At 37.8% G+C, this 25,708-nt stretch overlaps 6 protein-coding genes across 7 annotated transcripts in view; 3 read left to right on the forward strand and 3 right to left on the reverse strand.

Moving 5' to 3' along the window:
- The window catches only part of LOC108362148 (calbindin-32), a gene marked incomplete at its 3' end in the record, with an annotated part of 119,113 nt that overhangs the window by 76,208 nt on the left and 17,197 nt on the right, over window positions 1-25,708 (forward strand). The gene's annotated exons all lie outside the window — the stretch shown is intronic.
- mute (gon-4 like protein muscle wasted) lies at window positions 38-8,557 on the reverse strand. Its single transcript, XM_017615003.1, has 15 exons — window positions 8,439-8,557; window positions 8,206-8,359; window positions 7,864-8,148; window positions 7,469-7,805; window positions 7,342-7,413; window positions 6,157-7,285; window positions 6,075-6,101; window positions 5,670-6,015; window positions 5,476-5,604; window positions 2,603-3,698; window positions 2,415-2,548; window positions 2,026-2,354; window positions 1,809-1,962; window positions 1,478-1,742; window positions 38-1,418 (listed from the first exon to the last, which is right to left on the reverse strand). The coding sequence occupies exons 1-15, from the start codon at window positions 8,555-8,557 to the stop codon at window positions 172-174; spliced, it is 5,823 nt and encodes a 1,940-aa protein (XP_017470492.1). The 3' UTR covers window positions 38-171.
- Window positions 4,595-5,352, forward strand: Ufm1 (Ubiquitin-fold modifier 1). The gene has a single exon (XM_017615007.1). It carries the CDS (start codon window positions 4,981-4,983, stop codon window positions 5,248-5,250), a length of 270 nt encoding a protein of 89 aa, XP_017470496.1. The 5' UTR covers window positions 4,595-4,980; the 3' UTR covers window positions 5,251-5,352.
- On the forward strand, window positions 14,247-16,521 carry LOC108362142 (CAAX prenyl protease 1 homolog). Of its 2 annotated transcripts, none has more exons than XM_017615004.1 (3): window positions 14,247-14,350; window positions 14,433-14,589; window positions 14,959-16,521. In XM_017615004.1, the coding sequence occupies exons 2-3, from the start codon at window positions 14,497-14,499 to the stop codon at window positions 16,231-16,233; spliced, it is 1,368 nt and encodes a 455-aa protein (XP_017470493.1). In that variant the 5' UTR covers window positions 14,247-14,350; window positions 14,433-14,496; the 3' UTR covers window positions 16,234-16,521. The 2 variants fall into 2 exon arrangements, with proteins under 2 accessions (XP_017470493.1, XP_017470494.1); XM_017615005.1 differs by having other exon boundaries at window positions 14,256-14,350; window positions 14,440-14,589.
- On the reverse strand, window positions 17,029-19,983 carry LOC108362147 (uncharacterized; the record flags this gene model as incomplete). Its single annotated transcript, XM_017615009.1, has 3 exons — window positions 17,029-18,872; window positions 18,964-19,138; window positions 19,397-19,983. Coding segments are annotated over 3 exons (1,572 nt in total), but the record flags the coding sequence as incomplete, so codon positions are not given.
- Window positions 20,489-22,261, reverse strand: LOC108362143 (uncharacterized protein C1orf43 homolog). The gene is made up of 4 exons (XM_017615006.1): window positions 21,882-22,261; window positions 21,658-21,817; window positions 21,374-21,596; window positions 20,489-21,313 (listed from the first exon to the last, which is right to left on the reverse strand). The coding sequence occupies exons 1-4, from the start codon at window positions 22,035-22,037 to the stop codon at window positions 20,905-20,907; spliced, it is 948 nt and encodes a 315-aa protein (XP_017470495.1). The 5' UTR covers window positions 22,038-22,261; the 3' UTR covers window positions 20,489-20,904.

Consider the following 25,708-nt stretch of genomic DNA (forward strand, 5'->3'; position numbering starts at 1 on the left):
CCCAAGTGCAATTCCTCTAGAACTAAACACATTAGAAAAATATTAAATTGATAACTGAAAAGTTATTACGTTCAATATTTAGTTAAATTCATAGAATTTATGTACATTATTTTGAGAATTCCTTTATGTACGAAACAGTTATTAATAATAATAAATAAAATTTCAAATAAATTATTTGCCCTGCAACTTGCACAAAAAGTCCATTAGAAAATGATAGCGCCCCTCAATCTCGTTAAGAGAACGAGCCGGTAGCTTGGCCCGCATACGTTCGAAAAGCTGCTCCTGCTCTACGCCCGCGCTCAACTTCATCTCGATTAATATTAGTTTATCCTCTTCCCGTGTCCAAGCGGTAGGCGCTTTAGGTTGCGTGTGAGTTGTATTCGTCATCGGATTGGTAGTTTCCGTGGTAGACGCGGCCAATGTGGCTACAACATCCAACTTACAGTCCTCTGTATAGCTTTCACTTGCAGCAGGTTGCTCCGCCACGCTGGGCGTTGGCGTAATTATCGTCGTCGTAGCTGTGAATATATTTTTCTGTGCTGCATTTTCTTCATGCTGTGATTGCGCTAATCTATCGATAGAAGCGTGCGAAAATGAATGCGTAACCTCGGCATTTTCAGATATAAACTCCATATCATCTGAATTATCGATTATTTCTACTTTGGTTACTGGTAGCAGTGGTGGTGTGTGTGGAGAAGGCGCTCTCTGTTGGTGCGACTGCGATACTAAGCTGCCGTCTTCGTCGGCCGGCTCTAATCTTGGTACGTTTTCTTTCTTTGCGCATGCAACAATTGAAAGGCGATCTTTATTATCAATTTCACAGTCATTATCATCCTCAGCAATCAATGATTGCAGTTTCTTAGCGCAAGCAATTGCGGAATTTGGTTCGTACACCACAACCATTGGCTGTATTTGGCCGCCACTTGCACGCCCACGGTGCGTACTCACAGGCGATCTGCTCTTCTTAGTGGGTGATTTACGTCTATCGCGTATCTGTTGTAATGAGTTCGTTTGTGAATTGGTACTACTGTCGCCTAAAACATTCGCATTGTTAGCTGTAACAATTTGAGTGGCGTTGGATAACACGCCGCTGATGACTGCGATATTACCAGGCGAGAGGCATGATGTGGATGTGGAAGTACTAGGGTTTGTATTTCCGCATGGAGCACCTGGTGTTAATTGCTTACGTGGTGATGCCACCTTTCCATCGTCGTTGAAATTTAGCATCGATTTCCTGGCATGCGGATAATGTGGTGCATGATTGCTGCTGGTGTTTGGTGTGCTGGTAACGGCGGCAAAGCATGTATTGCCATAATAAGATGGATTGAGTCGTATGGCGTGCGCGCGTAAAGCCGTATCGTCGCAGGTTTCCATGGATGAGCTGCTATCGTCTTCATTGGCGGTATCTATGACGAGTGCTGCAAAGTGAAGAGGAGAGTACAATTTTATACCATTATTATTAAAAATCAAAGTCTACCTTTAGATACATCTTCTTCCTCGGACTTTTCGTTGTCATCACTGCTACAATCTGCGGCAGCATTTGCTGCAGCTTTGTCCGCAGCAGCTGCCAGTTGCTTATCACCATGTTCTCGTATAGCATGGACGCATTCAGGTATTGACTGCTCTAACAAATCTTCCGCATCAATTTCATTGATGTTAGCCGCCTGTTGGTTGCTAGCCATGAAGGAAAGTTTTGCAGGCAGCGTCATTTTGGTGCCATAGAAAATGCGACCATTGATGAACTATGAGTGAAATAGTAAATTATTTAAGACACTTTATTTTTGGATCGATTTGGTATAATCCCTTACCCTGAGTTGACAATTGTGTGCTTGATTTTGTTGTTGTTGCTGTTGCAGTTCACAGCATGGCGTTGCCGCATCGTGTGGATCATTTAGCGACTCATACAAATTCGGTCTGATTTCTACTTCCTTTAAGTTGACTTGTTCCGGCGTGGAGAATATTCTATTAAAAAATAAGGTATGTAATTGGTGTATTGAAAAACATGTAATAAATAAGTATTTTTACCTCTCGGGCGGTTTCGCCTCGGAAAATTGTTGCAAAAACCAGTCGATAAGAAATTGATTTCCCTTGAGTAATGGTAGAATTTTTGATTCTACTTTTTTGAGAGTAACCTCTGGATCATCCGCCAGCTCCGCTAGACAATTATAGATCTTCCGTATTTGCGCAGGCTGCTTATTGAAATAAATATTCAATTTGTTGATGAATGTAGTCATGTTGTTAATCATGAAATGTTCGAAAAATTTTCCTATTTCCGCCGCCTCCGAGGGTAACAAAAATGTGAGGAACACCTGAGCCAGCTCAGGATGGTCGGGTAGAAAAAGACGTTCTAATTTCTAAGTGAGAATATAAACATTTTTAGCAAAGTTTTCTAGAGTCAAAATTCGTTTACTCACATAATACAAATCAGACACCTTATCGCGACGCGGATCAAATGTTTTGAGTATATGATTAAATCTTTTACAGTCTTCAGCACGGTTTGAGGCCTTGAAAGCCTCCTCCACTTTTTCATAGAAGTTAAAAGCATAAACTGGAAACAAATTATATAAGCACTTTATTGACATATATTTTATCAAATACTCACTGGCATCCTTTCGATTTGCATCCTCAGCACTGTCTGGCAAAAGCATATGTTTAAAGTTTTCCTCTTGACGACTTGCTTTTTTGCTACGCGAGCTTACACTCGACTCATCCTCGAGCGCTTGCTGCTGCGCAAGTTGCGCGCGTGATCGTTTGCCATAATATTGTTGCGAATTGTGAACAAAAAATTTCGCCGTTGATGAATTTTGTGACGAGTTACCAACGCCGTTAGTAACCGATGCATCGTTGGCATTAGATCCAGTAACTGTGATAGAATTACGACAAGCCATTTTAAGTTCGCCTAACAAATTTGTGTACAATTCCAAAGCTTTGATATATTTATATACTTTTAACACAACAGGTGAACGTTTGTAACATAGTTTATTTCGTTCTAGATTAGTCCGATATGCGGTCAAAAGACTTAGACAGCGTTTCTTCAGTCGACGCCTATTTCTCTTTTGCCGATCAAGAGTGCAACTCGCACGCCGCACGGCGAAATAGCGTAAAGTTTTTAAGCGACTTCGGCCTAAGTGGCCAAGGAGGCCTAATTTATGGCGTTTTCGAGTGGTCTTTATTAGGTCTCGTTGCTTTGGAAGACCTTGCTTATTTGAAGTAGTTGCGCGCGTTGTTGTGGCCTTGGGTTCAACAATAGGTTGCAAACTTTTTGTACCCCAGTCGTAATTAAACGATACCACACTATCGTTGGCTAACGGAGGCGTTTTCGGCAGTGGCGTGAATCCCAAAGCAGCGGCGTTTGGCGAGTCTCGGTTGGAAGGTGGAATGCTTGGCAGTGCAACTGCGGTCGTGGTGTTGATGGGTCGTTGTATTTCGCTAGCTGGTGTAGTGGCACTAAAATGGTAATTTACATTTATCGTCACACTATTTGCAAAATATCTTTTAGAACGTGTCGTATTAGTAATGTTATTTCCCGTTTTTGAAAAGCAGGAAAAGTTAGTTCCGCGGTTTTCTGATGTAGCAGCACTATCACCGCTATCCGGCAATTGTATTTCTTCGCCTAAAGCCTCGCGTACAAACTGTAAGTACGAGGCGCCAGCTGTTTCAGATGCTCTGGTTCCCCTTTTTCTATTGGCCTTGCGTTTCTGTATAGAATGAAATAAAATGAGTATTTGCAGTAAAGTAAAACAATTTTTAACAAAAATGCAAAATTCACATAGTGTAAATCTACCAGATGTCAACTAACTGCGCAAATATCAAAAATAAACAAGACCAAACTTAAGTTGACGTTAGTGGTGGCTAACTATCGATGACACTGTACTGAAATTCTCCATGGCGAAGTATCGATAGTGCTGCCCCATCCGTAGAAAGTGACTATCGACACCATCGATAGTTGCCCAAAACTCATCGACAAATATCGATGGTGTCCTATCGAAGGTTTTTTGCCACTAGTTGACTTTGCTATCGTGATGAATCGAGGATTGTCAATAATCAATGGCACCGAAAACAAAATACTACCGATATACAGTGAATAATTTGCATTTTACCGAATTGCNCTTCAGATGCTCTGGTTCCCCTTTTTCTATTGGCCTTGCGTTTCTGTATAGAATGAAATAAAATGAGTATTTGCAGTAAAGTAAAACCATTTTTAACAAAAATGCAAAATTCACATAGTGCAAATCTACCAGATGTCAACTAACTGCGCAAATATCAAAAATAAACATGACCAAACTTAAGTTGACGATAGTGGTGGCTAACTATCGATGACACTGTACTGAAATTCTCCATTGCGAATATCGATGGTGTCCTATCGAAGGTTTTTTGCCACTAGTTGACTTTGCTATCGTGAATGAATCGAGGATTGTCAATAATCAATGGCACCGATAACAAAATACTACCGATATACAGTGAATAATTTGCATTTTACCGAATTGCTGCATTCCTATATAGTTCATTAATTATAACATTTAACAAGGAATAATTGAGTAAATTGAAAAGAAAATATTTAAAAATAAATAAATATAATAAAAATAAAAAAATGCCTCAAATTTCGTAGTCCCACATATGTTGAAAGAAAACAATCGATAACTTCATTAATTTTAAATTATCAAATTATCGCATGCTTCGCCAATTGCATAGTCAAGTGGGAATTCCTAAATAGACGAAGTGCAAATTGGCAAATAGATAAATTTATCTAAAATACCCAAATATTATCATCGTTTATCATAATAAATCAGAAATTTGCCAATTTACCACTTGGAAAATTCGAGCAGATATAAAAATAGCTAGTTTACACATTGGATATTGGCAGCTTTGAAAACAAGTTCTTAAAACTGACCACGTCACAACACCTGAAAGCAGACGTGCGCACCACTGCATATCTCAACCACTAGAAACTGCACGGCGGTACAAATACCAACATAAGCCATGAGTTCAAAAGTAACCTTTAAAATTACACTAACATCGGATCCCAAGCTTCCATTTAAGGTGCTTAGTGTACCAGAAGGTACGCCCTTCACAGCAGTGCTGAAATTTGCTGCTGAAGAATTTAAAGTGCCAGCGGCAACAAGTGCCATAATTACAGACGACGGAATTGGCATCAGCCCACAACAGACAGCAGGCAATGTTTTTTTGAAACACGGATCAGAGTTGCGATTGATTCCTAGAGACCGTGTCGGCAGTAGACACGGAATGTGATTTAACAATAATAAAAGCGTATCCTTTTATATAAAAAAAATTCCAGTAGATGCAGTGAGCGTTGATAAAATTACAAACTAAACTTAACAAAAAATAAAAAACTGAAAAAGAATTAGTGCTAATTATTTTTGGTAACTGGATCTGAAACTGTTAGCTATTCCCACAACGGGCTAACATTCACACAATTATAAATTTGCAAATAAAAATAGATGAATGTCTACTCACTTCGTCTATACGCGTTTGCCAGGCCAGCGGTAACTCTTGGTAACGGTCTTTGGGCGCTAATACTTTGTTGTCTTGAAACATAATTAACTTGTGTTCAACTGGCGGAGCGCGCTTATTATCAAAGTAGTACTAGATAAAAATATATAAAAGAAAATATTAAAAGTCCTAAGCAATAATTTGTCTTAGCCACTCACCTTTACGGGATTATAATAATCTGTATTCCTTAAAGCTTTCACACGAGCCCATATTTGCCTCGCTGATTTACCGTACACGGTGTCCTTTGCAAGTCGCAGTACAGCAATCTTTAGCTCAGTGGTTTTCTTCGATATGCGTTCACCTGTCTCGTGAATACGTTGTATATGCCTTTCCAAACCCATAGCAATAAGCTGCGATTCAGCGGGAGAAAAAATGGGGTACCTCGCGATTCTGGAAGTGAAAGGTATCCGAGGTAAGTATTCCGGATACATGAATACCTTGCTATTTAGTATTAGGTCCATAATTCGAGGCGGAAAACGGGCAATCTGACGACAATTATTCTTGCTGGAATGATAAGCCGGAATTGAGAACAAGGAAATGGTAGGAAACTTGAAAGCACTTACGTCAACTCAATTTCGCTGTGTATAAATCTGTAAAGAGAAGTAACCATTAATACCACTTTGTCGTTATCAACATGTTACTTACTTCATCATCTCTTTATTCTCGTACGTATCTTTATTCAAATCTTCTTCCCATTGTCTTACAAGCTTCGTTGCTATTTTTAGATTCCAAGCACGAAAGGATGCATCATCCTTCGACCTCTCTTCTAACTCTGTCAACATGTCTTTCGCTTTCAGAGCAAGCTTCCAATAAATCGGATGCGAGTAGCTTTGTATAAATGTTTGCGTTAGCATTTGTACATGCATGCGCAACTGTTGCTGTAGTATATCATGTTGCTGTTTTGTGAAGCCAATTGCATTACTTGGTGCCTCCTCTATTTGCGGCGGTGGCGGTATATTACGAAGATTTTCAAATTTTGATATATACTCAGTATAAACATGCTTTCTTATAGAAATATACTCCCATGTAAAGTTGGTATCGTAAGGCACACTGTATCGTGTATCCTCTGGAGGGGGTAAAGGAGGACGCTTTGGTTTGTGTTGCTCTGTTGTCTTTTGTGGCTGTATTCTTACTAGTGGCGGCGGCTCAAGTGCGTTCGCTGATTCTACAACACGTGCTAATTGATACGAATTTGTTGGACCTGGAATTTTAACTGCTATCCATTCAGGCTCTGCACTTAACGACGTCGTGGGCAGTGTGACAACTTGGCTCGCATCATTTTCGGAATTATATGCCACTGGTACTTGTACCTGCGTTGCGGTATTGCCCACACGCTGCCCAGTTGTCGGTGCAGGAGTGGACATGATATCCGGATGAAATGAGTAATCGTTTTGAGTCACATTCGCTACATTGCTAATAGGAACTAAGGGAGGCACAACGGACACGAATCCCTGCTGCTGTTGAGAAAGTTGCACTGGATTGTAATCTTGCTGTTGTGCTGGAGTGTCAAAATTAAGTTGTCGCGTCACTGGATTGCCTTCGCATTCAGGCTGATCACTAAACGATGCGGCAGCTGTGCCAGCGGAGATGCTACGATTAGCGCCATCCGTAATAGTTGACTGTTCTAAGTCACTTTGCAAAAACTTCTGTGGTGTATCTAATTCGACACTTTCCAACGATACACCTTCATTAAAGAGGCCTTCGAATAGTTCGGCAACGAGCTCGGTAAGCTCCTTTTTGGGTATGTTAATGTCGCGTAATTCTTCCGCATCCTCTGCAAATAGGTGTTTGATATGTATGTTCTCTCGAAGATAATTTTAAGTAGAATACCTGTTATTTTATCTGCCGCTACATATTCCGGATCATTGATAGGATCATCATCGTCTGTTATAAAACTGGAGCCTGCAATTTGTTAAAATTAGAGTATTATAGAATAAATACTTGCAAGAGTCGTTACTTAAAGGCTTAGTAAAATCATTCAAAAACTGCATCCAATCCTCATCGTTGGCTGTTAAATCCACCTCCTGTAAGTCAATATGTTCCACATCGGGTGGCACAAATTCCGACTCGAGATCTTCGATTGCAGTCTGCTGTAGGCATAACTTCGATCGTGTGCGCGCCGCAATACGCACGTCCTCCCTCGTACTTATAGGCTTTTCCAATGGTATTTTGAAACAGCCATCAGCTGTAAACTTAACCGGAGAATCATCAGTCTCTGCTTGAGATAAAGGTGTCTGTGGTGTACGTGGATTGGAATCCAGATCTGAGGTATTGGTACTGGGGTCGTCATCGGACTAAAGTATTGGCATTTTACGGGCAAAGATTATTTCTTTCAAATACATGTGTACTTACAATAAAATCCTCTTCTTGAAATACATACTCCTCATCTTCTTCATCGGAATTCAGTTCATCTTGTATGAGAGCTGCAATCTCCGGCTCCTTGTTCTCAGTTAGTGTAGATAAAGTAATACCTGCAGTTTTATTTAACTCGCGAGCTTTTGCGCGCGTCAATTTTGGCACAGACGGCGTGTCAGTTATTATAATCGCTGGCTGCTCAGATGCCTGTCGTTCACGTGCTATTTCATCTTCTGCTTTGAGCGTTACCAGTGCAAGAATATGTTCATTTTTAACAAATTTCTATGAATAAACGTTACAACAATCAGGCCAGCTGCATATATTTCAAAATAAGATCACCTGCAACAATTGTCGCATCTCCTCATCACTTAGGTCGTTATCTTTCGCCACTTTGCGCAATTTCCTTTCAATGGCAATCGCATCTTCGAAATTGCAATCCTCCAATTCGGACTCCAAATCACTGTCGCTGAATCTTCTGACCTCACATCGCTTTCTGTAAGTAAAAGTAATCAATTGGATTTTAGGAAACACATAACAAAACACCCTGTCGCTTTTAAGAGCTCCAAACAAACCTCTTTCGCGCCCTGCTACTCCCCGGCGAAACGCTTTCATTTCGCAACGAACTACTACTGCTGTTTTTCTGTGCTGAATCATTTCCGCCACTTTGTTTTCTAGCACTTCCACCAGGCATAGTATTTCTCAATATATGTAAAACCTTTTATAGAATGAAAACTTTTTAAAACTATAGATTTACGCATACAAATCACACACGAAACTATTCCTACAAATAGCAAAAATCCGTATCCACGAAATGTCAAATATCATGTATATAGTAGTGATGGAGGACTATCGATGGGGCTATCGATAGTATCGANGGAATGAAAACTTTTTAAAACTATAGATTTGCTCATACAAATCACACACGAAACTATTCCTACAAATAGCAAAAATCCGTATCCACGAAATGTCAAATATCATTGTATATAGTAGTGATGGAGGACTATCGATGGGGCTATCGATAGTATCGATGGTTTCATATTGTCGCCACTATCCAATTTTTCTTAGCATTATCGATAGTTGTATATTTTGTTCACACTGTTAGAAATCGACTATAAAATATATGTACATATAACATGTTTTTGTTATAAAATGTGTTATTGAAATACACGATCTCTTTTTGTTTTACACAAGTTCTATGTTGTGAATTTTTTGTTTATACAATATTTTCCGAATATATTATGAGCCAAAACCGGACATTTAGCTGGACATGTACGCGACTGAAGATCTATTCTGATCTAAGTCAAGCGAGAACCCTTTTTACAGTTTCACTTNACAATATTTTCCGAATATATTATGAGCCAAAACCGGACATTTAGCTGGGCATGTACGCGACTGGAGATCTATTCTGATCTAAGTCAAGCGAGAACCCTTTTTACAGTTTCACTTGACAATGTGTTTTCACATATTTGGCGAGAAAAGCCATTGAATTTTGCAAAGTAAAAACAAGCTTTCGATAGTATCGATACTATCGAATATTTTGCACTATAGCTAACAAAACTATACACTATCGATAGTTTTCCAATACTAGTATGTAGTGATAGAACGATACCATGAACCAATTAGAACAGATCTGACCGGTTGAGAAGCAGCCATTTGTAATAGCAATTGAGAAAAAAGTGTGTGACGTTCGTAATTTTGAAGTTTGCTATTTCTGTTTTGCTTCTTTCTTTATGTGTATTTTGTCGGTGGTTTATTTCAGTGATTTTTAAGTGATTTTTTATGCAAATGTAATTAAAATGAATGAGCACAATATTGCTGCATTTTTTCTTTATGCTTCGTCTTCATATTCTTTGTTTACTTTTCACAGAAAATAACATGGCGCCGAAATTACAAACGTCAGCCAGAAAATTACTTTTTTCTTTTGCTTCATCTTGTCAGATCTTGTGTAGTTGGATCATGGAACGATACCATGAACGAAAGACACCAGATCACGTAAGAACAAGAGAGTGAAAAAAGTCGATATTTTTTAGCGGGTTCTACGCCATCTTGTTTCACTGGAAAACGAGCGAAAGGTAAACAAAGCAAAGAAAACAACGAAAACCAAAATTAGCCAAAATTATTGTCAGCCACTTTAAACGCACAATTTAGGTAAATTGATGCAACAAAATGCTTTAAAATGTGTTGTCATGTTGAGTTAACTCTTCTTTACTTGAATAAAAGTGTAAAATAGTGGTGATTGTGATGTAAACAAACGCTCAGCTGACGAACCCGCTTTCGCAAAATTTTTTCTCAAATACAGCGTCGCGTTCTTACGTGATCTTGTATTTTTGGTTCATGGAACTATACGTGTACAGAGTAGATATATCGATACTTTTCTTGAGTACTGAGTAGTATCGGAAACTCAATATTGAGTATCATGATCAGTGTGACCCTTTGACCCATGTGGATCAAAAGTAATGCACTTTTNTTATATTTATATTTGTTATCATTTTATCATTTCTAAATATGGTTTCGTTTTTCAAAATATGGTCACCTGGTGCGACGAAATAGTATCAGCTGTTTTCGCTACCGCTCTAATTCTGTTAAAGTAGACGAAATAGCAGCCGAACGGTGAACGACGGCATCGCCCATTTCGGCGAATTTCGCCGTTCCCCGTGTATTGTGTTTCAAGCATAAGGCTTTGACACCGATAGAAAGACCTTATAAATATACCGCGTAAAAAACATGTACAAAGAAAATCTTTCCAATCGGTAACTTTATTGTTCGTGGTGAGAAGGGTGGAAAAATTTGCTATGGTGTACAAATAAATTGAGTTTTGCTGTGCCAAATGCAAAGTAAAATTTTGACAGTTGAAGAAGCAAACAAACGCTACTGCGAAAGCTCCATTTNCACCGCTGTCCTTATATTTATATTTGTTATCATTTCATCATTTCTAAATATGGTTTCGTTTTTCAAAATATGGTCACCTGGTGCGACGAAATAGTAGGTTCATTCCTTATCTTTTTGGACTAAAATCTGAAAAGTGTCATAATGCCAGAGCGTAAGCAAAATGCGCTCACTAAAAGAGAATAACAGGAAAAGTAAAGGAACGCAAAAAACCAAATTTTTAGTCCAAAGAATGGCAACAACAAAGCTAACGTCAAATAAGAACAGAAATGTATGTACAAAACACATTCACACAAGCACAAGCACAATAAACACTTGCTATATCAATTATTTTTTGCCTCCTTCCAATTTCAATTCATTTCTTTTACTTTTTAGATTATTCTAACTTTTTGCGTATTCTTTAATTTCCGTTAATTTAAATTCAGTTGAGTTTGACACTTTTCAGGATTTTGCCAGAAAAAATTCTTCTGACTAAATCTGACTACTTCGGACTGATGAGAGTCGCTCTCACTGACTGTTGCTCTCTCATTTTTGCTGTCATTTCCGAGTTAAGGAACGCTTTTTGGACTAAATCTGACTACTTCGGACTTTTTCTGACTATTTCTGGGAGATAAGGAACGCGCATAATATCACCTATTTTCGCTACCGCTCTAAAGCTGAAATTAGTCGAGAACGCAGAACGTATACTTAAACGCAGTCTGTATACGCAGAATTTTGTCGATTACTGGAGCCCTCAGTGTTGCTTACTACACTGTTGCCACTCATCAATGCCTTTTCATAAACTTACCCTTTCAACTACAATTTTTCGTGCTATAATAGATTTTAGCTAAATATAAACTACTTAGTTTTCAACAAAAACCTTATTCAATAGTAAATTTCAAATATTTTAAACATATTTTGAATAGGAACTTATATCTTTTTTACCATCTGTAAAACTGACGAAGTGGCAACCATCTAAAGAAGGAGAAATCAGCTGACACGGAAAAATCTAAATTCCGCAGATTTCTGCGCTACGGGCTACAACTACAGAAAAATTCTGCGGTGTTGAGTTTTCATTTACATGGCGCTTTGGTAAGACAGATCGTGTCAGCTGACTTGGGTTTACGTACCGGTAGGTTTACGTTCTTAACTAATTTCAGCTTAATTCTGTTAAAGTAGACGAAATAGCAGCCGAACGGTGAACGACGGCATCGCCCATTCCGGCGAACTTCGCCGTTCGCCGTGTATTGTGTTTCAAGCATAAGGCTTTGACACCGATAGAAAGACCTTATAAATATACCACGTAAAAAACATGTACAAAGAAAATCTTTCCAATCGGTAACTTTTTTGTTCGTGGTGAGAAGGGTGGAAAAATTTTCTAAGGTGTACAAATAAATTGAGTTTTGCTGTGCCAAATGCAAAGTAAAATTTTGACAGTTGAAGAAGCAAACAAACGCTACTGCGAAAGCTCCATTTTTTCGTGTTCCTGAAATTTTTAACATTTATATTTGATTTATAACTTGTAAATAACGTTTGCTTTTTTTGCGCGTTTACAGCTTTCATTTTCATGTTCACTCTTTTTTACGGCCAAGCAATCTTATGGGCCTGTGCCAATCGGCAACTTTTTTCTCCAGGGTGAGGCGGTGTGGAAAAATTTGCTATGGTGTACAAATAAATAGAATTTTGCTGTGCCAAATGTAAAGTAAAATTTTTACAGTTGAAAACCCAAACAAACGCTAGTGCGAAAGCTCCATTTTTGCGTGTTCCTGAAATTGTTAAAATTTATATTTGGTTTATAACTTGTAAATAACGTCNAACTAATTTCAGCTTAATTCTGTTAAAGTAGACGAAATAGCAGCCGAACGGTGAACGACGGCATCGCCCATTCCGGCGAACTTCGCCGTTCGCCGTGTATTGTGTTTCAAGCATAAGGCTTTGACACCGATAGAAAGACCTTATAAATATACCACGTAAAAAACATGTACAAAGAAAATCTTTCCAATCGGTAACTTTTTTGTTCGTGGTGAGAAGGGTGGAAAAATTTTCTAAGGTGTACAAATAAATTGAGTTTTGCTGTGCCAAATGCAAAGTAAAATTTTGACAGTTGAAGAAGCAAACAAACGCTACTGCGAAAGCTCCATTTTTTCGTGTTCTTGAAATTTTTAACATTTATATTTGATTTATAACTTGTAAATAACGTTTGCTTTTTTTGCGCGTTTACAGCTTTCATTTTCATGTTCACTTTTTATTACCGCCAAGCAATCTTATGGGCCTGTGCCAATCGGCAACTTTTTTCTCCAGGGTGAGGCGGTGTGGAAAAATTTGCTATGGTGTACAAATAAATAGAATTTTGCTGTGCCAAATGTAAAGTAAAATTTTTACAGTTGAAAACCCAAACAAACGCTAGTGCGAAAGCTCCATTTTTGCGTGTTCCTGAAATTGTTAAAATTTATATTTGGTTTATAACTTGTAAATAACGTTTGCGTTTTTTGTGCTTTTCAGCTTTCATTTTCACGTTCACTCTTTTTTACGGCCAAGCAATGTTATGTGTATACATGTTTATAAAATGTCAAAATTTTGCCTAGCCTCTCGAGCTAGGTAAAATTCTGCCGTTTGTACTTACCACGATAAAAATCAAAATATTACTTTGATCCGTCAAAATATCCTCTTTTCTATCAATTGGCGGAGGCCCTATGTGTTTACATGTTTATAAGCTGTCAAAATTTTACCCCCCATGACGTTCGAATTCACCACGAGAAATGTCAAATTTTTACTTTGTTCCGTCCTATAACTCCAAGGAAAATTTTTAGTCGATAACTTTTTGTATTTTCAAAATGCAAGATATGGCATCTTGGTTTTAAACTGTCAGCTAGCAGCTGCCTATATTTGCCAATTTGCGGCGTCGCTTATCTTTGATAATTTGGCCAAATTTTTGTAAGTTTTTATCACTCCATTATTTAGGAATAATAATATATGTATGTATATAAATGTTTAATAATTTCGAAAATATTGTCAGTTTACAGAATCCAATACATTTTGATTAGACTTCGCTTCATTGGAGAAATTATTGGCGTCGAAAAATGGATATACCGGNCCCAAACAAACGCTAGTGCGAAAGCTCCATTTTTGCGTGTTCCTGAAATTGTTAAAATTTATATTTGGTTTATAACTTGTAAATAACGTCTGCTTTTTTTGTGCTTTTCAGCTTTCATTTTCACGTTCACTCTTTTTTACGGCCAAGCAATATTATGTGTATACATGTTTATAAAATGTCAAAATTTTGCCTAGCCTCTCGAGCTAGGTAAAATTCTGCCGTTTGTACTTACCACGATAAAAATTCAAAATTTTACTTTGATCCGTCAAAATTTCCTCTTTTCTATCAATTGGCGGAGGCCCTATAGAGCGAAATTTTACCCCCCATGACGTTCGAATTCACCACGAGAAATGTCAAATTTTTACTTTGTTCCGTCCTATAACTCCAAGGAAAATTTTTAGTCGATAACTTTTTGTATTTTCAAAATGCAAGATATGGCATCTTGGTTTTAAACTGTCAGCTAGCAGCTGCCTATATTTGCCAATTTGCGGCGTCGCTTATCTTTGATAATTTGGCCAAATTTTTGTAAGTTTTTATCACTCCATTATTTAGGAATAATAATATATGTATGTATATAAATGTTTAATAATTTCGAAAATATTGTCAGTTTACAGAATCCAATACATTTTGATTAGACTTCGCTTCATTGGAGAAATTATTGGCGTCGAAAAATGGATATACCGGCGGCAGACGTGGTGCTATATAGCGTTCTTGGAGTGATCCTATTGGAGAATATATTTGATATATATATCACTTACCGCCAGGTAAAACGATCAATTTTGTTGCAATCGCATTACTAGATTAGCTGCATAATTGGGCTCAATGCTATTTGGCTATACAAACAATTTTTAAGTAACGATTGGTTCGTCTCTGCTGGGGGTGATCTACCCCTTTGTTGAGTCATTAGAGTATGCACATACATACATGCATATGCATGTATATATGTACCCAAAATTTACATGCAGTTTATTGTTGTAGAGTCGCAACTAAACAACATCTAATTATTGCATAGTTTCAGAACTAGATTGAATAATAATTTAGCACGTGTCAATTTTGCACTCTCACGAACCAGTTTATTGCAGTCGTTTAACTTTGCACATTAAAATGTCACTCACATTCCCCACATTTTACAGATACAAGTTTACAAAACTGCTTTGAAAGTCCCCAGGGAACTAAAAGACTGCATGAGTGATGAGACATTCCAAAAAGCGCGCTTATATGGCCTTGATAGGGCCAATTTCGGTGTATTTAGTGCCATTATTAAAGATGTAATACTAATGGGCATCGAACTATACACTGGCTTTATTGCAGTGCAATGGGCCTGGGCAGTAGATTTGGCGAAGCTTCTATATTTAAATGAAGAAAATGAAATAATCGTCAGCTGCTTGTTTGGGCTAGTCACAAGCGTGCTTGGAACATTCAAAGATTTGCCATTTAAAATTTATTCTACATTTGTGCTGGAGGAAAAGCACGGATTCAATAAGCAGACAGTAGGATTTTTTACCTGGGATCAAATAAAAGGCTTCATCGTTACACAAGTATTGATGGTTCCTATCATCTCGGCAACGGTGTGGATTGTAAAGAATGGTGGTGACCAATTCTTTATTTGGCTTTGGCTCTTCACAGGCATCACATCTTTGGTTTTGCTCACAATTTATCCGATTTTCATTGCGCCACTTTTTGACAAGTATACACCGCTTGAGGAAGGTCCGTTGCGTAAATCAATTGAAGATCTAGCTGCTCAGCTGAAATTCCCGTTGACCAAACTATACGTTGTAGAGGGTTCTAAACGTTCATCACATAGCAACGCCTATTTCTACGGCTTATGGAACTCCAAACGCATAGTACTATTTGATACTCTATTACTAAATAAAGGTAAACCAGATGATTCTGAGCTAAAAGAGGAAGACAAAGGCAAGGGTTGTACCAATGAAGAAGTACTGGCAGTGTTGGGTCATGAATTGGGTCATTGGAAATGTGGCCACGTAACCAAAAATATAATCATAGCACAAGTGCATTTACTTTTACTTTTCGTCGTTTTTGGATATTGCTTCACCTATGGACCCTTCTATGAAGCTGTCGGCTTCCAACCTGGCACGCGCCCTGTTATAGTCGGTTTGCTAGTCGTGTTCACCTATGTCATGGCACCCTATAACGCTATTGTAAACTTTGCTATGATTACACTTTCACGTTACTTTGAATATCAGGCCGATGAGTTCGCACATGGACTAGGTTTCTCGAAACAATTAGGCCAAGCTTTAATTAAACTTAATTTGGATAATTTGGGCTTCCCAGTGTACGATTGGTTGTACTCGGCCAGCAATCATTCACATCCAACACTCTTACAACGTATGGATCGTCTTAAGCAGTTGGATGCAGGAGATGGTACGGAAAAGAAGGAGAAGTAAATGTGAAGCTAGCATCAGCGTAGGAAGGATGGAGGATAGTCTTCGATCATTTCGGTAGCGTTAGCTGCCAACATTGAACTCGCACTACAACGCTGCTGTGTCTAGTACCGACTAGTCTCACTGCGATTTGAATTACGTAATCTAATAAATTTCTTTTTATTGTTTTTTTTTTGTACATTTATATTTTTCAAGTTGTATACATATGTACATATATACGTACGTTAGTTGTACAAATTTAAATTCATTCAGAAATAAATCGGAAAAAGCACAACTTTTTAATTAATTGAAGTGAGGCAGTTAAAATATAGTATGTACAAAATTAATACGATCTTTAGCGATACCGCTATTAAATTTTCTATCGTTTTTATCCTGCTTTGTTGTTTTTTTGATGTTCCCTTCTGATGCTCAATTGGAAACTATATAAAAGATTTTATATAGCATTTGATTTGCTAATGACAAGCAACGGAGCAAAATTCCTATTGACCACAAGGGAAGAACATATTAAATATAATTGGTTAGGAAAGCCTAAATTTTTAGATTTTTCTAAAAATACCTTAATATGTTAAGTTTTTGTTTTTAATTAATTGTTTGCTGCTTTGTTGTTTTTTTGATGTTCCCTGCTGATGCTCAATTGGAAACTATATAAAAGATTTTATATAGCATTTGATTTGCTAATGACAAGCAACGGAGCAAAATTCCTATTGACCACAAGGGAAGAACATATTAAATATAATTGGTTAGGAAAGCCTAAATTTTTAGATTTTTCTAAAAATACCTTAATATGTTAAGTTTTTGTTTTTAATTAATTGTTTGCCCAATTTACTTGAAATGTTTTTTCAAGGTTCAAATGCTGGGTAATTAGGGCTTAGACTTAGAATCACGTGTGTTAAACATATTTTTGTGTATTTGTGTACACAAGTGTACTTCACAGCCAAAGTACTTTAGTTTTTAAGTTATATGCACATTTTAAGGTTTATACATATGTATATGCGTTTGTTCGTAATGAAACGCTTTTGTTTATTTTTCTATTTTATTACGAGTCTCCACGTAATAAATATTTTTGTTAGAACTGTTGGAAACTAAGTATTTAGCTACGTCAGTTGCATAGCGGACGTTCAAGAGACGACACCAAAGTCGCTAAAGTATCGAAAATGAATAATTATCAAGTCTTTTTCATAATTTCAAGCCTAACTATTTTACTTACAACTATCTGCTACGCCTGGGTTATACCAATGGAAAAGTTTAATAGCAACTTGGAAGAAGAATGGGCTATGGACAATATTGATGCATCAGAAAAGTTTGAATATGGATCGCCAGAAGATTCCAAAGCTACAATTGGCATAAAAATAGTGAAATTAACCCGCAAAGATCCAATAATGCAAATTTTCGATTTCAACATGGATTTGGCACGCCAGTTTGCCTACAAGGAATGGCAAACCCTGCTTGCTGTATACGTCCCGGTAATTTATGAAGATACTGAGTACACAGTAGAACTACCTGCACAAGTGCCTAAAAAAATCGACACACAAGCAGCACCAAATGAGTCTAAGAGCGAGGAAAATGGTGCTGCATCCCCCGATCCTCGTGCAAGCCTGGTGAGACCAAATTTGAAAGCGAAGAAAGAATACGATGAGGATGCACCACAGCGCGTTCGGCAGGCTTTGGAGGATGTACGATCCAAGAATGAAATACATAGTGGGTTAAAATGAGGTGTTTTATTGAATCAGTTGTATTCTTATTATAATAAATTAAAATATGTAGGTATATCCCTAATTCTATTTATGACCAGTGATTAATTTTTGATTTTTTTTTTGTACATTCCTGTTGATTTAAACAGGGAGCGAAATTATAATTTCATTGCACTGCTTCTTCTCCTGCTTCTCAATTTCTTCCAATCTGGCACGAGTTACTTCTTCGATCACAGTATCAATTTGCAGTACCTGATTATCAAATACATACTCACTAAATGAAGTGGACCGCTTCCAAGCCATTTCTGTGCTCCAGACTTCATGCTCGTGTGTGCTGTGTCGACCGCTATGGCGATAAGGATTTGGCTTGCGCCGCGTTGTTACACTGTTCTGCCAATTGCGATACAAGTTGAAGCCAAACACACCAGCAGCTTCTTCGGGTTCAGTATCCCAATTGCCAGTTTCGCTAGCGCTTCTGCCTTCGTTGCCTCCGCGCACACTCTTTCTCACTTCAACCCGTTGCGATTCAGATTCACACTCTTTGCGGATATCAACAGTTTTATGTTCCAAACCGCACTCTATCCCACGGTTTGTGTCTAGCTGTTTATCATTTTTCGTGCTGCAGCAATTTCTGCGTACACACTTTATTAGTGGCATTAAGCAAAGTATGCTGCAACAAGCATCGGAAGCACCACGCAGACAATCGAAAAATTCAGGTATAAACGATGGATTTATAATGGCATAGACCAGTATGTTCATGCTTAGCTGGAGTGCATTTAGGGTTAAGCAAATCAGCTCAAGACGACAGATCAAACTAAAATTTACGCGGGATACATCGCCGCCGAAGAGCAAATTCAAAGCACTTTTGCGTGATGTCATCGCTGCCGGCAGTTCCCCGACCATATAAAGTGTAATTATAATGATAATGGTAATAGTTAACTTCATTTGGTGCTGTTGCCGAAAAAAAGCATTTGATATATTGAGGAAACGGAAATTGTGATTTTTTTTTCGAAATAATTTGTCGGAACCACTCTGTGCTTACATGATAACGCTTTTGTGTTGTTTTTGAGTTGGCATTTCCATTCCTTTGAAATTTTCTGCTTTGCTGGGTCCAACGTCGAAACGCTATAACGATGGCGATGTTGCCGACCACAAGAAATATAGCGGGCAAAAGTGTTAACAGTGTCAAAGAACTCCAATTACTTATTTTATAAAAACTAAAAGAGAAAAAATAGACTTGGCGTTTAGAAAGGTAAATTTTGAGGTTAGGTTAATTTAAGGTGACTCTGATTATAGTACCGTTAATAATCTAACCCTACAAAAAAAAACTCTAACGACTATGCACTCTAAGTTAAGAAGAAGAATCGGAAATGCAATTCAAGCGGTAAAAGACAGCTGACAAAAATTTTGACAGCCACTGTTCTGATAACGCGCTAAAATAAGTGAACATTTTTGAATTCCCTCGCTTTACTTACGTGGTGTAGTATAATTTGTGTGCTTTAAATGTGCCGTCGTCATTGACTACAAAAACGAAAAAATATGGAATATTTATAATCACAGATATAACAATGACCAGTCCAATAACACGACGAGCTACTTTGCGACGACAAAACCAAGGTGGCCCACCACCGTTTGCAATTCCATGCCTCAAATAAATCCAACGATCACAGCTGACGCTTGCAAGTAAAAGATTCGCCGCTCCGGTGCTAATACTAAATAGCGGTGTCTGCCATTGGAAATCGTACCTCATCCAAAAAATGCTGTTGTAGAAAACGCTTCGCGAGAGCGCGGTTAACAAGATGAGTATGCAAGAAAAACAGTCGAGCCAGCCGAGTGCAGCAAGGTAAGTAAATGCTGATGGTGTCATTTTGGGACGCATGAAAACAATAGCATTGATAAAGTTTGCACATAACCCGAAGCAGGAAAGCACTGGGACGACAAAAGCATAAATCACATATTCTGCAAATGTTGGTTCACTGCGTTTCCAAACACAATTTTCTGGCGCAAAAAGTATCTCATGGATGCTGTGATTAGTGCTGTCTATTGATATCGTTGCTTGTGCATATATGGTTATATTTTCGAGTCCCTCAATGCACTGCATTCTTTGTAAGACAGTACAATATGTTAGGAAATTTTCTTGTTCTCTGGCCAACTATAGGAGTTTACTTTATTTAGTGTTTGCTTAATTGTGGGGTCTTCGGCTATTGTTTATTTATTTTCCGTATCGCGCTCGCGCACTCTGGTAACTTTGTCAATCAACTAATTTCAATTGCTATATCAATGAGAGAGACCGTCAATCAGTATCGAGTAGATTGTTATCAGCGTGATATGGATGAGTGATAAGGTAGGCGCAGCACTCCTTGAGCGCCTATTGATATTCTAGTAATTTGATTATAATGATAAGTGTTTGTATGTACCGAGTATGATGACATGGGTTTATTAATTGTTCTGCTTTTTCATTTATTTTATTAATTTTTTTTGCGCTTATTGATATCAAATATTAGTTACTAATTAGTAATTGCAGATATATTAATAATGAAAAATTTAACAAATATGTAGTTGAACGTAATGTTTTTTCAAAATTAACACACAGATATATTTTTGTTTTTGGTAGCTTTATTTATGATTAATTTAATTATATTGCGCTAAGTTTAATATAATATAGCTAATATGCTTATTTAGTAATGAAAATCGGCTCGCAATTTCTTAATAACTTAACTTAAATCCGAAATTATTTTATATATTTATATGTATAAACTTTAAGCTGTTGACATTTGAATTTGGCTTTTAAGATTAAATAGAGGACGCGAATTAAATATTTTCGCTTTTCTTTGATACTTTCGCTTAGTAAACGCTACTTTGCATTCCTCTTACTCACTTCCTTTTATTTCGGTAGCAAGCGTCTTAAAGCGCTGGTCATGTGGCGCGCATGCGTCGCGTACTCAAAAAATCAAACAACACTTGAATTGCGTTGAAATTGCGTTCAGGAAATACTCATCACCTCATTGTCTTCCTCGTCGACATCTTCAATGCGTACATCATTGATATCATGCCCGCCGCCTCTAAAGTCGTTTTCATCACCATCGTCGTCATCCAAAGTAGGTGTTTTTATGCGATTGCGTATTATGATGTCGCGCTCGGGTGGCGGTTGCAAATGTAAAGGATTTGAAGGCATATCCACAGGATCCATGTTGCGTCCTTGTAGTCCAAGGGTTAAATTTACTTTAGATTGCTGCCCAACAGTTAAGCCACTACTTGCTACTAGCTTAGGTGCCGTAGCAGGTGGTCGTAAACGCGCTGGGTCGAGAAGTGAATGCATTTTAGTTTGTTTTTTGGGTGTGCGCGCCGGCGATGTTTTCCGGGAGCTGACCAGTGATTTAAGTTGCTTAGCGCTAGTGGTAAAGGTTTTTTTGTTTTTTTAATAAAATATATTGAAATGTAAATATACGTACGCTTCTATCAGTTTTAGCAGCAAACGACGATATGATTCATATTCCTCACTGCCAAAGTCATTTGGATCATGCCGTGCATGCTCATACATATCACAAAATTGGTGTATCATACGTTGTTGACCCGAACCATTCAGTGTCGTAGCGGCAAGTGTAGTGAGCAAGAAAGCACGTAGACTGTCATACGGATGTCGCATGCTACCATCGCTGCGCATGATTTCCGATTCTAAGACCGAAAATAAGCTGATTACAAATACACTTAAGAAATGCAATTATACTTTGCATACCCAGAGTTTTAACATCGTCAACAGCTTTCATACGATAATAGTAGGGTGGGACCGGTTGATCCGTACGCAAAATGTACTTGTCATCATCCCAAAGTAGCCTTGGCTCTTGCGCTATTTTCTGAATGCAATCGAGGCGGCGCTCAATCTCTCTTCGAAGCGTCTATAATGAATAGGGGGGTAAATGACATCAATAGTTTCCGATTGGTTACCATTTGCATTCGAACCTTTTTTGCATCATTGCCTATAGGCACATGCGGCCCGCGACGACTACGCAGCGTAAAACGCATAATTTGTCGTTTTGCAAAGATGAATAGCATCACAAAGGTGAGAACGCCGCCACCAATTATGATGATAATCATAACACCAGAAAGTTGCTCCATTTTGCAGTAAACGCCCAAGCCGATGCACAAGCTGATAATAAAAGCGCTCTTTGCTTGCTTCTATGCACACACTTAGTGTTGCTGGTTCGTTATTAGTAACAATTTATAAATTCATATATCGCGTGTATTTTAAAGCGAACATCTATAACATTAAATGATCTTTTTTTTGGAAAATTTTTCATACAACAAACCAAACAGTAAACCACAGTATACCAGTAAACAGCTGTCTGCTATCAAAACAAAAGGTCCCTATTGTGATTGGGTCGTTGACTGGGCTGCCAACAGTTAAAAAATTTTAAATACTTTTTGGATTACTTAAAAGAAAGTTTATTCGTGGCTGTATTAGGATGGGTAAATTCGATATTCGAAGCTTCGATATTCGAATTTTAATCGANGTAAATACTTTTTGGATTACTTAAAAGAAAGTTTATTCGTGGCTGTATTAGGGATGGGTAAATTCGATATTCGAAGCTTCGATATTCGAATTTTAATCGAATTTTAGCTCCAAAATGGCGAATTTTTGAAATCGAACTTTGTGTTGCTAAAATTCGGATAAAATCGAATTTTTCCAGAAAAAATCGAATTTCATCTTTATTTCCAAAAAATCAACTCCTCAAATTTTTTCTTTCTGACTAAATTTGCCATCACTGTGTGTGGCACTCCATTTGTCTTAGGGATTCGAGGAAAAATACATGTTTTTTGATCTGATGTATAAGAACAAAAAATCTGTGCCAAGAAGGAACTGTTATTCCAAATTCAATTTAAAAATTTTTTTTATAAAAGAACTAGTTTCTTTGTTGATCTTTTATTTTAAATTTTTAGAGGCTTTTACGTTAGTAACATGAAGCTTTTGNGAATTTAAAATTTTTTTTTATAGAAGAACTAGTTTCTTTGTTGATTTTTTATTTTAAATTTTTAGAGGCTTTTACGTTAGTAACATGAAGCTTTTGCCTGAGAAGACCCCTAGTAAAATTTTCCGGAGAATAATTTTTTGGAATATATCAATCCATAAACGATCTGCAAAATTTGCTTTTTGCGAGATTTCTTGAAGTAAGGGTCAAATATGACCGTTTTAGGCGGGAGATAACGGGTTAAAATGTTCTACGAAAATATTTCCAAAGAAATTTTAATATATATGTCTTAACCTTTAATTTCGCTCAGACATTTATTTTAACTATTTTTTCGACTTTTTTGAAAACTACTTAGGCCGAGATATGAAAACTTTAGTAGGCCATAAAATTAAAATACGAGCTAACTTTTACATATCCATCGAGCGTTTTACTACTGGATGGATAGACATTCAGAAAATGTTAACAGAGTACGGGCTGGTTTCGGCTGTCGCACAGTGTAATTTTATTAACTAATTAAAGATTAACTATTTAAACAGGTGGCCACTCCCTTCAAGCTCCTCAAAAAGATTTTAATTGTTGCATAGTATTTTAAGTACAACACTTCTTTATATAAATCCGACTTTTCAAACAGATGGCAACCCTCCCAAGTGTAATTAAAAAAAAGTTTATTCAAAACCATTTCGATTGATACCCATGTTGGAGTAATTTATTTAACTTATTAAATATGTAATTTGATTTTGATTTTCTTACATATGGCATAAAACTAAAACCATGTTACACATCTACATTTCATTTGACACCTACCCCCTTTTTGAAAATCGAACGAACGATACAGATTTTATGACTTGGAGTTAAATATTTAACGCAAACATCTGCGGAAGCGATTATTTGAATTTGATTTTCTAACCTGTGGCAACCCTTTTCATAGAACTAAAACTATGTTGCAGACCCAAAGGACAAGCCTTTAATTCGACTCCTAATTTTTTTAAATACAGATTTTATGACTTGGTGTTAAATATTTAACGCTAACATCTCCGAACTCGATTAAGAAGTTTCACTTCAAAAAAATTTTGCGAAATTCGAAAAAATTCGAATTAAATCGAATTTGCACCACCGAATTTCGAATCGAAAAATCGAATGGTTGGGCAATGTTCGAAATTCGGAAAAAATCGAATTTCAATGCCCCACTACCCATCCCTAGGCTGTATAATAAGACAAATACTTAAACAAAAGCGACTGAAGCGTGCGCTGAAAAAGAGAACGCGACAACCACGATTTCGGAGTGGTTGACCGTTGGTATGCTGTTGCCATCGACGGCCAGTTCCAGTGTTGCCTCCTAAGCCCAGGTGATGAAAAGTGCGGTGTCGGATTTTGCGGCGGAAGTGTTAAGGGTCCTCACAGTGAAGTAGTTTGAAAGATTAGTGAGATAGTCAGTGATTTTTCCGCAAGGCAGGCGATGTTTGGACTCGTTGCCATGTTCGTACAATCAGCCTCTTCAACCTGACGGGAGATCCAGGAATTTCGAAACTCGAATAGTGTTTGTCAATAGGGACAAGGGCATTAGCTGCGTGTGGTTTTTGGGCATGCGAAGAGGTGCCGTGAGTCATGTGGTGCTTCTCCGTATGCCGGGCACTCGTTGGGTACATCTACATTCACTCTGCCCTGGGACGAGTTAATACCATGTTCTGAACGACATCGAAAACATGTTTTCGTTGCTAAAACTAGTTTTCGACCTAAAACATGTGTTTTCGTCCATGTAAAATCTGTCAAACGAAAACCAGTTTTCGCTGAAAACTACTTGAAAACTCACGTTCCACTCGTTCCAATCGGTGTCTTCACTAGTTCTTTTCGATTATTTATCGAAGTGGAAGTCATATTTTATCATCTTTAATACGCTATTTCGTATTTATTGTTAATTGGCTGGCCAAAGTAAAATAAGAATGAAAGTAAAAGGTTGCTAATGAAAAGAAAATGTGGGAAAAGCATTTTGGTTTTGTTTTTGTGTAGCAAAACTGCAATGAGAGGATGTAAGAAATGTCAACGAAAACACTAACAGCCGGTGTGAACAACCTTCAGCCCACAACTCGTTTTCAAAGTGTTTTCGTTGTCGGTCAGAACATGGTATTAGCCTGCTGTAATATCCAGAGCGAAGTTGTGCTATTATGTTGCGAGTGTTTCGAGGCAAACAAAGCTCGGGTGGTTGTGCAATCAAAACGGCACTCACAGGTCGGTAGTCGATGTAGGTCGCGACCGACTCCCTGTGAATGCCGGTTATGGCCTGGCGGTATGCCGTCCTACCTCTACTAGGAAAACTGCTTACACAGCATTATGTTATGCTCCCTGAGTGTCTGGCATCTCCCTAGCTTCGTAACACTCGTCTTTAGGCTCTGTTATGCATACTTGGCATTGCATGCACTGCTATACCATTTTTACGTAGAAATCAAAAACCAACAGACTTTTACGTATGTAATGCTGTGCGTTGGGTAACCGCTTACACGCGAAGCTCATTTAACAGATTCCTTATGTGACAACTCTCAAGCAATGCCAAGTATGCATAACGGAGCCTTTTGTTGGCCGGTTTTCCAGGTTTCATCAGTGGGGCCACTCCGTTTTCCGGATATCTGTAGCTCGTTTCTGTAACTCTTCTATACCGATTATTTCTCTACTTGTAGAGAATATACGTCATTCTCTACTACTCATTAGCAGTAGAGAACAGGGCGGTGAATTCATATCTCAATTTGCCTTAGTAGAGAATTGTTACATAAACGAGCTACGGGAACGATGAGAGTGGCCATGAACAAATTGAGGGGGGGAGGGGGG

This window comes from Rhagoletis zephyria, unplaced genomic scaffold (assembly GCF_001687245.7).
Source record: "Rhagoletis zephyria isolate East Lansing unplaced genomic scaffold, Rhagoletis_zephyria_1.1 Rzeph_scaffold_00949, whole genome shotgun sequence".
In the NCBI taxonomy this organism is placed as follows: Eukaryota; Metazoa; Arthropoda; class Insecta; order Diptera; family Tephritidae; genus Rhagoletis; species Rhagoletis zephyria.

Bases quoted from the DNA above. Each gene is read 5' to 3' on its own strand.
- LOC108362143 (XM_017615006.1), bottom strand. From the start codon at position 22,037: ATGGAGCAACTTTCTGGTGTTATGATTATCATCATAATTGGTGGCGGC. The intron at 21,597-21,657 runs GTATGCAAAGTA...TTTCGGTCTTAG, and splicing joins TGACGATGTTAAAACTCTGG to AATCGGAAATCATGCGCAGC. The intron at 21,314-21,373 runs GTACGTATATTT...CTTTACCACTAG, and splicing joins CTGCTAAAACTGATAGAAGC to CGCTAAGCAACTTAAATCAC.
- mute (XM_017615003.1), bottom strand. From the start codon at position 8,557: ATGCCTGGTGGAAGTGCTAGAAAACAAAGTGGCGGAAATGATTCAGCA. The intron at 7,414-7,468 runs GTAACGACTCTT...AACAAATTGCAG, and splicing joins TGATTTTACTAAGCCTTTAA to GCTCCAGTTTTATAACAGAC. The intron at 6,016-6,074 runs GTAAGTGCTTTC...TTATCATTCCAG, and splicing joins CACAGCGAAATTGAGTTGAC to CAAGAATAATTGTCGTCAGA.
- Ufm1 (XM_017615007.1), top strand. From the start codon at position 4,981: ATGAGTTCAAAAGTAACCTTTAAAATTACACTAACATCGGATCCCAAG.
- LOC108362142 (XM_017615004.1), top strand. From the start codon at position 14,497: ATGGATATACCGGCGGCAGACGTGGTGCTATATAGCGTTCTTGGAGTG. The intron at 14,590-14,958 runs GTAAAACGATCA...CACATTTTACAG, and splicing joins TATATATCACTTACCGCCAG to ATACAAGTTTACAAAACTGC.